Source organism: Manis javanica, chromosome 10 (assembly GCF_040802235.1).
Source record: "Manis javanica isolate MJ-LG chromosome 10, MJ_LKY, whole genome shotgun sequence".
Taxonomy (NCBI): domain Eukaryota; kingdom Metazoa; phylum Chordata; class Mammalia; order Pholidota; family Manidae; genus Manis; species Manis javanica.
Window position 1 is genome coordinate 85088572 of NC_133165.1, and position 16396 is coordinate 85104967.

Here is a 16396-nt window from a genome sequence, read left to right on the forward strand (position 1 = left end):
AGCACAGCTTGCCTCTTCCAGACTCCTTTCAGGTAAGGTGGGAGGGTGAGGGAAGGGGGGTGCCCCTTCCCTTGTGGCCCTGGGGGCTACGGTGATTGCTGAGAAAAAAAGTTTTGACAAAGAATGCTTCCCAGGAGCAGATGTGTAGCTCTCCCACTTCTTGAGAAACCAGATGCTGTGAGCCCTCTTAGCACTTGAGGTGACGTCCTTGGCACTAACTGGGACTCCCACTGCCTTGGGATCCAGAGCCTAGTGTCTGGTTCTCTTTAGGAGAAACTTGGCTAAGAGGACTGTTATACACATGGTACCCTATCGGCCTTCAGTTGGCCCTTGTAAAGGAGGAGCAGCATCTTTCGTGTTGCTCAAGATTTACAGCAGGTTGACAGGGCCACTGTCTTGGGTTCCATTTCTGCAGCTGGGCTTGAGAGGGTCCACACATCCTTCTATGACTGAAGACGGAGGAGGAGGGGGCACCTGCCAGTGTCTTTCTCTTGGATTTAGAGTAACCTCTCAGGATACAGTACAGTACAGGAGCTCCTCCCTTTCCCCTCTGTGCCCAACTAACATGAATCTTTCAAAGCAACCTCACTTCAGTTCTTTCCGTTATCACTGACCCAGACCTCAGTATTGCACAGCAAGAAAGTGGCTCTAAAGGCAGGCTGGGAGAAAGTGACTGATTCCTGTGATGGAGTCTCAGTAAACACTGCACTGGAAGTTCCACAGCCAGGAGGCCCTCCCCTCCCCACCTAAACCTACAAAAAGGCTTTTGAATCTTCACAGCACATGGAGCCTCTTACCCCTCAACTTTGGAAGAGATCAATGCACCAGCAAGAACCTGAGAGCAGTTGCTGCTGTTGACCCAGGAAAGGCACTTGTGTAACTGTGCTCCCCTCCCCTTGGCTCCAAGTTCCCCAAACTGTTAGTCAAAGACTAAGGTTTCCTGGGCTTTATGCTCCACCCCCCCTTGTAACCTTAAGGATTTTCTACCACTGTCTTAACCTCCTTCCTGCCTTGCAACAATGAACAGTCTGTCCCTAGCTGTTTGGAAAATCCCCAGAGTCTGAGCTGATTAGGAGAAAAGTGGCCTCAGTTGTAACCCAGACCAGCTCGTTAACTAACTCCCTCCTGCCTGTGCAGGGTAACCTGAAAGGAGTTGCACCTCTCCAGGCTGAAGGGTGGTTTCCGGAAGCACTGCCCTAGGGAAATGAGGGTTTATCCCCAAAGCTCCCACATCATGCTGGTAAATGGGAGAGGAAATAGACAACAGGGGTATTCCAATGCTTACCAAAGGTTAAAACACCAGGCACAAATGCTGGAGGACAGCTGAAGCAAATTCCCAGTTCCTGGGCCTCAACGGAACAGCTTCCCTTTGTGAGCCTAGGCTCTGTGCTTACACAGACCAGTTTCCAATGCTGAGAACTTCAGGGATTGGGTGGGGAGATGCAGAATGTCAATGGGGAGCCCAATAAAAAGCACTGGGAGTGTGGTGCTACTGTCAAAGAATTTCAGCATTAAAATGAACTTTAAAGATCAGATTTATTTGGAGAAAACAAAAAACCCACAACCCAAAGGATGGGATTTTACATCAAGACATCTCCCAAGTATCAAGTCTACAGATTACAAATCATTTTCATAGAAGATATTTTTGTACAAATTTTACATATATTGAGGAGTGGGACATAAATTGGTTTCTGTTTTAAGGGGTGGGGGAGAAGGGGAGTAGGGAAAAAAATCTTTTTTGGACACAACTGTTTGGAAAGAGTAGACATGAAGAGGGCAAACCCTACCATTTCATCGTCTACAGCAACTGGTTTACAAAAACCCCTTTTAGCCTTGGGGATTTCTCTAAAAGCCACTTCTAGCTAACTAGTCAATCTAAGCCAATTATTTAAAGTCACTTAACTTGGTCTTTTATGTCCACTGGGTAGATGATTCATTCTGTCCCCTGCTACAGCACTCATAAAACCAATCCCCTCGCATGGCTGGTGACCTCTAACCTAGGACCGATGGGAGAGGGGCTTGCCACCACCTCTCTGCAGGTGCCAGTGTTACCGCCACCACCTACTGGGCTGACAGCACAAAGGTGCACATAAAAGCAGGCCAAGTTAAGCTATGTTGCAAGAGAAACCAGGACCTTGTAAAATAGTTCTCTCCATTATCATTTATTCTCTCAAGGGAAGCTAAACCAAACAGAACACCACACACTGGCCTAGACCACATTATAAATCCAAAGGTTGGTGTGGGATTTCAGTGGCAATACAGAAACTTAAAAAAAGACGAAAACAAAAATGAAAACCCCAATCAAGGTTGTAAGAAAGGTTCCCAATTTATCTACCCCCCCATCACCTGAGACCATTAATTCTAGTTTTCTGAGGTGTAGGGGTCAAAGCGGTAGGAACAGGAATGGGTGGAGCGAAGGAGTGAGAGTCAAAAGGACATGAAGGAGCCAGGATTTGCTAGAGAAAAGCAGTGATCCCTCATTTGATTCAGCTCCTGCGGACATAGGATGCCTAGATCACGTTGTGTGACTTAAATAGAAGCTGCTTTTGGGAAGGGAACAGGAAAGGAGCATGAGGAACATGAGAGGATGACAAGATCTAAAAAGCTTTAAGATTTCAACAATGTGGATATATCTGAACTTTAGAAAGGACAGCAAAACCAGGACACATAAGACTTGGGAATTCCCATGACCCCTAAGTGCTTCCTGCTCCAGGAAGTAACCATTCCTGTGTTTACTGGAGATCATACCATTTTCCCCCTATTAGTGGTGCAAAATAATTCATCACCTCCCCAAAGCCTCTTTTCAAATCATGATTTCCCCACTTATTTTGGTCATCAAGCAGTTCTGTTCTTTAGTGGCCTGTAGATTCACTCCCGACTACCCCCCTGGGGGGTAAAAATGAAGGAACTTCCCCTAGGCTGGCCCCAGTAACTCAATTAAATAAGAGGGGCTGGCAGCCTCCCGGAGACTAAAACAACTTCAAAGACTAAACCTACCTTTCCGAGGAAAATTTACTCAGATGTTTGAGAATTCATATATGCCACAATAGGATAAGAATTAAAAGTAGAAATCTCACACCCTTCCCTATACCTGCTCTACTGCTCAACCAGCTTCCAGACACTGCATCCCTGTCACTGCCATTTCTCTAAACAGAGGCCCCCAGGCACTAATCACACAGGCAACTGCATGTGTCATAAAAACACACTTTTCCATTAAAAGCTGTACTCTCTCCGGCTAAATCAGCGGTTCTCCAGTTAGGTCAATACTTTAAAGGCTGCAGCAGCATGCAAAAGAATTTCATTTTGTTTTTGTTTTGTTTTTTTTAAAAAAAGTTAAGAAATATCTCCAGGAGATGGTGAGTTTTATTTTGTCTTGTCTGGATAGAGGTTTGATTTGCTCTTGAATGTTCCAGGGTGGAGAGAGACTAGAAGAAAGCACAGGATGCAGAGGTCTATTCGGTGTAATCTTCTCCCTCATTTTCATCTTCACCATCAACGGAGAGAGCAGCATACTTGCTTGCAGAACTGAACTTCTGCAACAGACAAGAGTGGTGAGATGACCAAGGCCTTGGGTGCTCCTATCAGAGACCAGGAAACAGGATACGGACACTTTGACAAAGGGGAGGACAGTGCAGACCACACCCCCTTGCGTGCTCATCTGCATTTTCCACTGGAGGGTAGCTAGAGAGCCGTCAGAGACCTGAGGGTTCCTACCCAAATCAGATGGCTCCTTTTATCTTGAAGGGATGAGAGTAGTGAAAAGGTAGAGAACAGGGAGAAAAGCTAATCTAAGTTTTTTTCACTATGTCAAATAAGTAACAATGCCATACTTTCAACCACTCTGTTTTCAGCTCCAAATGCAAAGGAGTTCAACAGTAGAAGTGAGCTAAGTTAAGAGTAAGCCTCTGACACTTACGGAGGCTGGGTTTTCTTCAGGTTTCTTTGGCTCAGGTGCAGATCGGGAGTCTTGATCCTTTTTGCTATCTTTCCTGCAGTGACATAAGCATAAAAGCACATCTTTAGAAGAGGATTCTCCCAACAGCCGCAAGCAATTTTAAGGCACTGAATAGGCACTGCCAGTCAGCAGCAGTCCTTGCTATATGGGGATTTTAATTTTACTCTTTCTAGATTCTCAGAATCGTAACTGTCTATACTGATTGACTTCAGTTTGCTCATGGCAGGGAGCCTAGCAATGCCAGAAGAACCAAGAACTTCCTAGTTATAAAAACATATGAATTTAGCATCAGCAGAAAGATTACAAATGATGAAAAGGAGAACATGCATACCTATCTGACTCCTTCCAATGGTCTTTGCTCCCTCCGTCTCCTGGACCACGGCTGGAGTTCCCACTTTGGCTTTTTGGGACACTCACTCCATCTACTTTATTTTCATCTGCTTCAGTGGAGATGTAAAAATAAAAATAATGTAAAACACTGAAGGCAAGTAAAATAATGACTCTCTCCCCCAGGTTTCCCGTAAGCTGGGAAAAGTGTGCTCATATATACTGAGGGAAATTATACCTCACCCCAACTCAGACTTCCTTCCTAAGTTCTTCTTCCCACATCCTCTAGAACACACCCACCCACACCGACCGCCCACCCCAACAAGACCCACTAAAAGTTCCACTGCAGGGCCACACCATTATAAAAAGCAATCTGGAAGTAAGGACTATGATGCTGGGCAGTGACCTTAGCCTTGCAGATGGTGACATTTCTAATCTGGGCTAGGCACGTTAATTTCCTTCCGATTTTTTTTTTTCCCTTTCAAAGAAATGTTCTGCCAGGAAAGGGCAGGGCTCCATGCTTTCTCCAAGGAGACCATTCCTGCCCTCTACTGGCAAGGAAAGGCAGATAATCTAAGAATGTAATACAAGAATGGGTGTCAAACACCCAAGTTCATTATTTTGTGACTCTTCTACAGGCTTTTCATTTGGACCTCTAGATGACAGTGAGCTTCTAAGGCCTTACCTTTCCTTGCTGGTCCTTCCTCGGATGGTTGAGCCGGAACTGCTTTCCCCCCTCCACTAGAAGGAAAACATGTAATTGTGCTCATCAGTTGTCTTAGGGAAGGTACAGATACATTTACAATCATTCTCCAAGCGCACCAAGGTTTACAGAGAACCCCAAATACATTCTTAACGTGGAGCATTAAAACCCAGGAGAGACAATGAAAGCTATTATCTGAACACTAAGTGCCATGTCCTTTATTATTTCACAGTCACACAAGGTTGATGTTATTCTCTATTTTGCAAATGAGAATCCTAAGACTTAGAGAAATGAAGGGGCTGTGAAGGCCATACTGCCAAAATGTGGCAGTGGCAATGGCAGGTCTGATTTATAGTGTTTACAGATTTCAAGACATCAAAGTGATGTCAACTAGCTATCAAAACTCTTGAAAACTAAACAACTGGGTCTTATGATCCAGCTTCAATATCATGGAATGTGAACTAAGAGAGTAAAGACAGGGTAACTTGTAAGATACTGTATTAATGCCCACCCTACAGAGCACTTTCCATCATGGTATCACGATACTTAAACATTTAAGACTCTACAGCTACCCACCTGCTACGTTCCCAAGCTGACTCACCTTGAAGGGGAGTGCTGCTCTGTGTCTGAGCTCTGAGACCGAGCAGGAGGGTTAGAACTTCGCTTCACCCAAGCATTCTCCTTTGGTGGAGGGGCTGGCATTACCTTTAGGGGCTGTTCAGGTTTGGGAGGCTTAGAAGTTGGAGAGTGACAGTCTTCCTCCTTACTGAGTGTTTCATTTTCTAGAGACTTCTCACTCTCTCTTCTTCGTGCATCTGTGAAGTCAGAGTGGGAAGATCAAATTACCAGGAAAAAAACCTACTGTACAACCATCTAGTAGGATCTCAACAGAGTGGAAAATGGTCCACAACCAAAATTACTGCTTTCCCTCATTAATCTTAAATACAGACCAAATTTTGCTCCCATCAGATGAAATTATCCCAAACCAGTGGTTTCCAAATGTCATTTGGAGAGATGTTTCACTGATGCAAGAGAAACACTCTCCAAGGATAGACACCTGAATTTTCCCAGTAATGAGCGAGTATTCTTTATTTTAGGACTACAGCCTTTCTACATTTTCAGTGTTAAAATGCCCATATGTGAGAATGTTATGTACACATGTGTGTGAAAGGGACCCACAATAAATCCTCAGACTCCAAGAACCACGATTAGCTTCAACATCAGAGGCTCAAGACATACACAAAGTGTAACGCAAAACAACCACATTTATGCATTTATGAAAAACAGAGCATACACATGTAATTTTTTAAAAAAGGGGCACCATATCTCCTCAAAACCAGAAGCTTCTTTTGTCAGATTCTTTCTATATTTTAAGTGCAAGCTCTTTAGAAACAGATACAACACAAGGTCATCCCTGGTTACAAAGAGAAGCATCACACCCTGTTATTAAGAGGCTACTCCAGGATGAATTATTTTCAGAAAACTTTGACAACACTTGGATGAATTGCAAATCATCTCAGCCTTGTGACATGTTCTGAAATGCTCAAATATAAATCAATTTAGAGGTGAAAGGAGAAACCTTAAAAAACAACAGCTTACATAAGGGGAGGGAAAACCAAGCCATTCAGTTTCCAAACACTAAATGTGCTGCTTGTAACCAACCAGCAAATTCAAGGAAGGAAGACACAAGAACAGAGTATCGTCTCTTAAGACACTGCTGGGGTCACATAAGGTATCAAAAAAGGCTGGCCCTAGGGGGAGCCGCTCAGAGCTACAGGATGCTTGCTCTGAACAAACAAAACCCAGAGCTGTCAAGACATATCGATGAAGGGACACCTCTAACAGTCAAGTATTCTCTTTAGGAAAAGATCATTAAACAGATTATTTAAGTTTCTGGTGCCCATTTCCCAGATTTTTCAGAGCAAATGAGAAATGCAGATCAATCCACGCTTACCCAAATAGAGTCCATGACTGAATATAACACCTCAAAGTCTACATTATTGGGTCTTACACAGGTTATGGAAAAGGGCGGTGATGTGATACCCACCCTGGTCTGACTTACTTCTGCCAGATGTGGCCGAGGCCCCGGTCTGTGATGACTCACTTCCTGTCCTCGACCGTTCCCGTTCCTGAGTTTCTTCACTTCGCCAGCTGGGGTGTCTGTACACAGAGATTTAATGAACTAAATCATGGCCAGCTCAAAGAAGGCCATTTTGGACCCATGCTGACCCCTCAAGAACACACTTATTTTATCACTCTTGCTTTACCTATGGATGGGTGTGTGCACCTGTCTCTCTTCCTCAAACCATTTGAAAGCTGCAGACATTAAGACTCTGTGGCTTGGAACCACTTCAGCAAGCACCAGCTGGGATCAAGGACATTTTCCTACAAAATCTACAACTCTGCCCCTGACCCTCTTACTGGTAACACAGTTCTGCAAGCCATTCAAAACAAGGCCTAGTTTTTCAGATTATAGGTTTACACCCTATCAGACCCAATACCACATTTTAAAAATACACTTTTGTGACAACTCCTTTACTATCCTGAAATAACACATAATACAAGCAACGTACACATAAGAAAAAAGATGGGAAAAATTTACAGCCTACACTTAATGTACCTGAAAACATTTTCCCTCTTCAGTATCTCCAGCAACTTGAGAAGAGTTAAATCCAGTTACTTCACACATGGTGGTGTTTTCCTCTATACACTAAAGCAGAGTCTGGCAAATTTTTTCATAAAGGGCCAAATAAACTTTATTTATAAAAACAGGAACAGCCAATAATTTGCTGACTCCTGTACTGAGGTACCACTGATTTATACCTGTGGCAGTTTAACCTAGTAGGCTTTGAAATCTTGAGGGACAGGCATTGGGTGAAAATTGTCCCACAGACTGCAGACGACAAAGCAGCCCAGACCACGCACACTAAATATGCTAATAAATTACAAGAACTAACTTTCGTTTGGGGAAGCCTGTGAAGGCTTCAAAGTGGGACCACCTAAGAGTCTTGAAAACTGAGAATGTACCTAACAGGGTAGAGCTGAAAGGGATGACAGATAACACAAGCAGTAGTACCACACACATCTCACAAGAGCCCCCAGGGGTGTTAGAGCCCTACCTAAGAACTACTGGATTCACAGCTGGGAATTTCAAAACGAAGAGAAGCTTACCTCTCCCGAGGCCGTCGTTCCAGTTTTGGCTCATCCAGCTGGCGCTGCAGCTTCTCCTGCTCCTTCTGTAGCCGCTCTTCTACTTCTCGTTCTCTAGCAGCTGTATCAACAGGCTTTGCCCCTCCAAAGATTGAGGCTGCTCGACTGGACTGGGAGGTGCTAGCAGAGGAATCATCTTCCTTAGGAGTACTCCGAGGCTTTAGATTCAGTTTGGGTCTTTGGGGGGGACCTAAGTTAAATAAAACTCTAAGTAATAACATTTTCTCAAAATCATCAGAAGCTGATGGCGGAAAGCCAGATTTCCAGACACAGCTCTTGTAAAATGCTAAATGGGATTCACATTAGTGGCCTAGCCAATCCAGCCAGCAAGGTATGGATATCATTAGAAGATGGGTGACTTAAATAACTAAATCCAATCAATCTTTCCACCACACCCATGATACCAGACTGAGGGAAAGACAAAGAAGGGAAAGAATTTAAATGGCAAATATATCACTTATCATGACTAGTGTTACCTGGGAAGAAATTTTCAACTATGATAAACTACTGCATGAAAGTATTCTGCTGAAAAATGTGATCTGGAAGATGGATTACTTCAAGAGGTTAAAGGAGAACTTGCAATAATGATACAGAACACACTGTAGTTCTTATTATAATCGTGTCTCTGTGTATAGTGTAAAATTGGCAGTGATTCACAAAGCTAAGCAAGCAACACTGAACATCTTAATATAAACTCTAAGGGAGCTTGATTTCTCCCTGGATACAAGCTGTCAAGATAAACCTGAGTGTTCCAAGGAAATTGTATTTCTAAGAATCAGTGTTGAAGTATCTCAGACAAACAAAAAATATTAAAGAAAGCCTATGTGAACACAAAGAAATAAAAGGCATCCAGATTGGTAAGGAAGAAGCCAAACTGTCCCTGTTTGCAGATGACATGATATTCTACATATAAAAAAACCCTAAAGAATCCACTCCAAAACTACTAGAACTAATATCTGAATTCAGCAAAGTTGCAGGATACAAATACACAGAAATCTGTTGCATTCCTATACACTAACGATGAGCTAGTAGAAAGAGAAATCAGGAAAACAATTCTATTCACAATTACATCAAAAAGAATAAAATACCTAGGAATAAACCTAACCAAGGAAGTGAAAGACCTATATCCTGAAAACTACAAGACACTCTTAAGAGAAATTAAAGAGGACAATAATAAATGGAAATTCATCCCATACCCTTGGATAGGAAGAATTAATATTGTAAAAATGGCCATCCTGCCTAAAGCAATCTACAGATTCAATGCAATCCCTATTAAAATACTGACAGCACTCTTCAACAAACTGTAACAAATAATTCTAAAATTCATATGGAACCACAGAAGACCCCAAATAGCCAAAGCAATCCTGAGAGGAAGAATAAAGCAGGGGGATCTCACTCCCCAACTTCAAGCGCTCCTACAAAGCCACAGTGATCAAGACAATTTTGGTACTGGCACAAGAACAGACCCATAGACCAGTGGAACAGAATAGAGTCCAGATATAAACCCAAGCATATTCAGTCAATTAATATACAATAAAGGAGCCATGGATATACAATGGGGAAATGACAGCCTCTTTAACAGCTCATGTTGGCAAAACTGGACAGCTACATGAAGATTATCATCTAACCCCAAACACAAAAGTAAACTCAAAATGGATAAAAGCCTTGGATGTAAGTCATGAAACCATAAAACTCTTAGAAAAAAGCATAGGCAAAAATCTCTTGGACACAAACATGAGCAACTTTTTCATGAACTTATCTCCCCAGGGAAGCGAAACAAAAGCAAAAATGAACAAGTGGGAATAAATCAAACTACAAAGCTTCTGTACAGCAAAGGACACCATCAGTAGAACAAAAAGGCATCTATGGGAGAATATATTCATAAATGACATATCCTATAAGGGGTTAACATCCAAAATACATAGAGCTCACACACCTCAATAAACAAAAGACAAATAATTCAATTAAAAAATGGGCAGAGGAGCTGGACACCTCTCCAAAGAAATTCAGATGGCCACCAGGCACATGAAAAGATGTCCACATCGCTAATCATCAGAGAAATGCAAATTAAAACCACAATGAGGTATTACCTCACACGTTAGGATGGCTACCATCCAAAAGACAGACAACAAATGTTAGCAAGGATGTGGAGAAAGGGGAACCCTCCTACACTGCTGGTGGGAATGTAAGCTAGTTCAACCATTGTGGAAAGCAGTATGGAGGTTCCTCAAAAAACTAAAAATAGAAGTACCATTTGACCCGGGAATTCCACTCCTAGGAATTTACCCCAAGAATGCAGGAGCCCAGTTTGTAAAAGACATACATATGCACTCCTATGTTTATCGCAGCCCTATTTACAATAGCCAAGAAATGGAAGCAACCTAAGTGTCCATCAGTAGATGAATGGATAAAGACGATGTGGCACATATACACAATGGAATATTATTCAGCCATAAGAAGAAAACAAATCCTACCATTTTTAACAACATGGATGGAGCTAGAGGGCATTATGCTCAGTGAAATATGCCAGGTGGAGAAAGACAAGTACCAAATGATTTCACTCATATGTGGAATGTAAGAACAAAGCAAAAACTGAAGGAACAAAACAGCAGCAGAATCACAGAACCCAAGAATGGACTAACAGTTACCAAAGGGAAAGGGACTGGGGAGGATGGGTGGGAAGGGAGGGATAAGGGGGAATAGGGGGCATTACAATTAGCACACATAATGTTGGTGGGGGGGGCAAGGAGAAGTCAGTATAACACAGAGAAGACAAGTAATGGTTCTATAGCATCTTACTACGCTGATGGACACTGACTATAATGGGGTATATGGTGGGGACTCGATAATGGAGGGAGTCTAGTAACCATAATGTCACTCATGTAACTGTACATTAATGATACAAAAAAAAAACTATGTGTACCAACCACTTGGTAATAGAACAGTACACAAACCACTGATGCTTCGTAAGTATCTTCCCCTGATGGCATGCCTAGCTGCACTGTCTTCTCATAATCACTATGTTCAAATTTGGCATTTATCATTCCCACGTCTTTACACTTCCACTACACATGTATGTGTCTGCAAAGACAGTACAGTTCACACCAAGATTTAAATTTTCTGTAAGGGTTTAAATTGACAGTCTGTACATAACTTCTGAGATAGTTTTAATCTCTACAACTTCTTACTCAAATAACTCCTACTCTACATAGTTCAGATACTGTGCTAATAAGGCCAGGGGTATGATGGGGGGTGTTTAATTCCTGCCTGCAAGCAGTCCCATTTAGAGGGAGGATCAGAGTAAAAAAATATATAGTATATTAAGTTCTACAAAACAGATTTATCCATACAGAAGTGTTAAGACTAGGACTAACTTGTGTTTGGGGAAGCCTATACAGGCTTCAAAGTGGGACCACCCAAGAGTCTTGAAAACTGAGAATGTGCCTGACAGGGTAGAGGTGAAAGGGATGAAAGACCACAGTGAAGAGGTAATCTTCAGGCAGAACAGTGAAGGCCCTTGTACATTAATAGGTACAGACAAAGGGGGTATCTTTCAATAGAAATACCATTTGCTCCAGTAATCCCACTTCTAGGAATTTACCCAAAGAAAACAAAAGCCCTGATTTGAAAAGATATATGCACCCTTGTGTTTATGGCCACGCTATTTGCAATAGCCAACGATACGGAAGCAACCTAAGTGTGCATAATAGATGAATGGATAAAGATGTAGTACATATACACAATGGAGTATTATTCAGCCATAAAAAGAAAAGAGATCCTCCCATTTGCAACAGCATGGATGGATCTAGAGGGCACTATGCTCTATGAAGCAAACTAGGTGGAGAAAGACAAATCCCATATGATTTCACTTATTTGTTGAATATAAAAACAAAGCAAAACAGAAAGAACAAAACAGCAGTAGACTCAAGACACTGAGAAGTGACTAGTGGTTACCAAGGAGGAGGGGTTGGGACAGGCTGGGGTAAGGGTGAGGGTGATAAAGGGCCACAAAAATTCTCAATCATAATGTTGGCTGTTCATGGGGATTGTAGTACAGCCAGAGATTCAGTAAAATCTTTCTACATAGACAGTAACTACACTAGAGAGGGTGAGGATTTGATAATGTGGGTAACTACTGAACCACTGTTCTGTACACCTGAAACCAATGTAAGATTGCATATCAAGAATACTTTAATGAAAAAAAAAAAAGCTATCTTTCAGGCGATGGAGAGACTAGGGAGGTTTTAAAAAGGAGAATAATCTAGTTAACATCTTGTTCCAGAAGACAATTGGGCAAGTGTGCAGAATGGAACAAGGCAGGAAATCTGTTAGTAATGTGGTATAGCCGTGAAGTCTGAACAAAGACAGTGACAGTGACTCTGGAGACAAGGGGGCAGATCTTAAAGGGACTTGGGGGTAAGACCACCAGGAAAAAAAATCAAGTGTGCAGCTACTGGGAGAGGCAAGAAGGGCATGTGAGAGGAAAAGGTAAAGACAAACTGATAAACGAATTAAGTGGAGGTAAGTGTACCTATCTATACCAGACAGAATTTTAGGATTATATAACACCTGTCTGCACACTCAGCCCATTGTTGGTGGAGAGTAAATGCTCAACAAATGTTAAATATTATTTCTAGCTTTCTTGCATAGAAATAGATAACAGCAATGCATTTAAAAATGAATTGAAAGTTTTGTAAAAAACGAAACTATTTTTTTTTGGTTAATGTTTTTAAAAAACATTGTTTTTGTTTTGAGGGAGAAGGAAAGACTTTACTGCAGAACTTCAGTATGTGGCAATGACTCATTACCTCAATGTGTTTTACTAGTGTTCAGGTCTACTTTACTCGGGGATTATAGGAGATGATGTACAGAAAGCACCTGGCACAAGAGTAGGGCTACCAAAGTGTTGTTAAAAGGCTAGGTTTATGTCTAAAGATAATTAAAGAAAAAAATTATCTGGGCCAGATATCTTTTTTGATGCCATCACTAAGTCAGAATACAAACGGTAGCCATTTACTAATACTTTTTGAGAGATGAGATTTGTAATGTTTTATTATAAATGCAGTTAACATAGGGGCATGATTTTAGAATGGGTGTACTGGCATCTCACGATTAATTAAGAAACATCAGTTACTGTGGTATAATGGCACTGAAATCAAACCTTGTTTTTTAATCCCACAGTGCCAATTCCTGGCTGTCAGACTGTATTTGTATTTGATTCTTAATGCCCTCACTTGAAAAATGGGGCTAATACCACCTATTTTAGGTGTAGCTTATTAAATGAGATCACACCATAAGAACGTCTGGCAAATGTTGTCTTCCCTTTCTACTTTATTCAACACATTTTAACTGTAAACTCTATATGCTCATAAGGCAGGTTTGAAAAACTGGACTTTGCTCTATTTCCATTAAGTAATAACCCTTTTCCAATGCTCTTTGTAGTATGCTCTGCTGCATTCTTTATAGGTGTAATTTCTGTTATGTGTCCACCACGGTTGTTTGTGCCACTAAGAAAAGATGACGATTACCTCTATCATCACGCCTATAATCATCCCGAGAGTAATCATCTCTGGAGCTCCATGACCGATCATCTCGCCTGTCATATCTGTCTTCATAGCGGTCGCCGCCTCCTCTGTAGTCATCATCCCTACGGTACCCACTACCAAATGCTCTTCTGCCGCTGCCTATCCTGGAATCATAGCCTGTAAATACATCCCAAATTGTGATCATTACACTGGAGGGAAGAAAAGGCAAGAAAGGAGTTCTTGAAAGAAAGCAATTTAACTTATTTGTGTTTTACAATGACCTCTGTCATAGTCTCTGCTGCCTCGGTCATCATAGCGATCCCTGCCCCCGTATCGATCCATATCTCGGCGTGGGCCATCCCGATACCCGTCCCGATACCGGTCTGAATCATAACGATCTCGATACTCTAGAGAGAAAAGAAACAGGTAACATCATTCTAATCACTGCTCTGCCTGTTTTAATTAAAAAATGACATTACATCCAAGCAGAAGAATCTGTATTCAACTACATTTTCTAGGTATTTGATGAAAAAATTTTCTCTAGTGATCCAATAAATGTTGCTAAGTTAACAATTTAAAAAGGAGTTAGGGTAAAGAAAAATCTCTATATATCCTATAATTAGTTTCCAAGACTTATTTAAACACTAAAAAAATAGTAAGCACAGCAAATACTAGAAGAAAATATAGTTGGATCCATACTCAGTACTGAAGCATTAATCAGAGGACTTAACAGGCATGGGAAAATACACATATCACAAACCTGAAGGCAAACAAAATGAGAATATACACAACACACAATGAGTTCATTGACTATTAAGACTCTAAATAGTATGTTTTCCATTAACAAAATGGGAAAGATTAAAATAAACGATACCTCTTGTGTTGGCAAAGTTTAGGGGAATAAGTCAATTCCTACAATGTTGATGAGTTAAAAGTAGTATAACTCCTCTGAAAGTTGTTTCATAACTGTGCATTAAAAGGTTTTACATTATGTATACCCTCTGGGCCAACAATTCAATTTCTAGGAATTTATCCTGAGGAAATAACTGGACATATAATAAAGAAACATTTACAAGGAGGTTTATTACCACGTTGTTTACAGTATTGAAACTGCTGAGAGTGCAGGAGCTACAGATTAATTAGGAAGTATCCATTAAAAAAAAGAATGGGAAATGTATTTACTCAATGTATTTAGAAGACAATTGAAGAAGTATGCCATAAACTGTAATTTACACACACATGAATGTCAGTATCAGAGGCCCCTAAATGCCAGAAATTTGTATAAAGGAATGTAGTAGCTCAGGTGGCAAACTAGACAGTATTAAGTCATTTATAAAAGGCAGGCAGTGGCTATTTAGCTTTGGCTGATTTGCTAGATCTTCCCATATTCAGAGAGAACCTAGGAACCCAGATTTTTATATGAAAAATCTCCATTTCTAAACACGAACCTCCTAATCAAATAAAACTGTGCATCCATTTTGAGCTTAATAATGTATGTGTGCAGGCCAGACAGGGATCTTATTTCTTTGACTGCTTCCTTTTAAACAATGATTTAATTTGGAAACATCATTTTGTCTATAGGAACATTCATCCATTCTCTGGTAGTTTAAATTTATAAAGGACATGCTTATGTCAGTAAAACAATTATACACAGGACAGAATCTAAAATAAAAGTCAAATATAAAAAAATCTGCCATGTTTATTCTGAAGTATCTTTTGAATTTCTGAAGAGGCAAACTCTAAACCTGATTTTTTTAGTGAATATTAAAATGATAGTAAGTTTGGACTTGCAAAGAACACATAGATCTGCAGTGAAGGCAGTAAGTATATAATTACTAAGACAGTTAGCCAGGAAATATACAAGTGTTTGTTGAGATTTTAGGTAATACTTAGTATAGTCAGCCTCCCGAGCCCTGGTCTCCTTTCATGGGTCCAATGCTTGGGAAAGGAGTCTCTAATCTCTTGGTATGGTCTGGAACCTCTAGCAGGCTGGTGTAGCTGACTTTGGGGCCATCACCTAGTCTTACAAACCAGGCGGCTCTGGATAACAGCACACTCACTTTGTTATCCATCCTTCTTGCTCTAAATTCAAGGTTTCAGGTGAGAAAATAGTCATGTCTCTTGATTCAAAACAGGATCCTTGGTCTATCTGCTTTTTCTTTCAAGAGCCATTTCTTCCTGTTAACAACAGAACTCCTTGCGTAAATGCTGAAGTCAAGTACTTATGGTAATTCTTAAAATGTCAGGTTGGAAAGTCAGATTTACAAGTTGATCCCTTCTTCCTTCTCCTACATCTTACTAGGCTGAGGAGGACTCTCTTCAAACATTTATCACTGCTTCCTCAACTGTATCTGGTACAGAGCTCAATAGGTGTGCCACCGAATTTTGTGAATGTATGTTGTTCTTTCCATTTATTTTGACTTACAAAGCATTTGCACATACAGGGAAGTACAGGAGCGATTATAACAGACTTAGGAACCTTAGTTTCTTAGGATTAGAGGATATCAATATTATGCCATGTTTGTTTTTAAGTTTGTAGTATGTAACAGATGTAGCAAAAGGATTCCCCCTGATCGGTATCCTTTATCTTTGAGGGTGGTTATTATATTACTATGCATACATTTCTACTACTTAGTTATTAAACTGTATGATGGTTTTCAAATTTTTCACATTTCG

The 16396-nt window shown here is 40.9% G+C and overlaps 1 protein-coding gene across 4 annotated transcripts in view; it reads right to left on the reverse strand.

The window, feature by feature from the left end:
• Positions 1-1517: 1517 nt before the first annotated feature.
• EIF4B (eukaryotic translation initiation factor 4B) overlaps positions 1518-16396 on the reverse strand; it is a 30172-nt gene continuing 15293 nt past the window's right edge. Inside the window, exons 7-15 of one of the 4 annotated variants that reach the window (XM_017669852.3) lie at positions 14002-14127; positions 13724-13897; positions 8157-8385; positions 7048-7145; positions 5587-5800; positions 4968-5023; positions 4287-4392; positions 3917-3989; positions 1518-3533 (exon numbers count right to left, since the gene is read on the reverse strand). In XM_017669852.3, the coding sequence (XP_017525341.2) occupies positions 3453-3533; positions 3917-3989; positions 4287-4392; positions 4968-5023; positions 5587-5800; positions 7048-7145; positions 8157-8385; positions 13724-13897; positions 14002-14127 (1157 nt within the window). In that variant the 3' untranslated portion in view covers positions 1518-3452. Of the gene's footprint in view, positions 3534-3916; positions 3990-4286; positions 4396-4967; positions 5024-5586; positions 5801-7032; positions 7146-8156; positions 8386-13723; positions 13898-14001; positions 14128-16396 lie in introns of all 4 variants that reach the window. The other 3 variants (XM_017669850.3, XM_017669849.3, XM_017669851.3) reach the window with 3 other exon arrangements.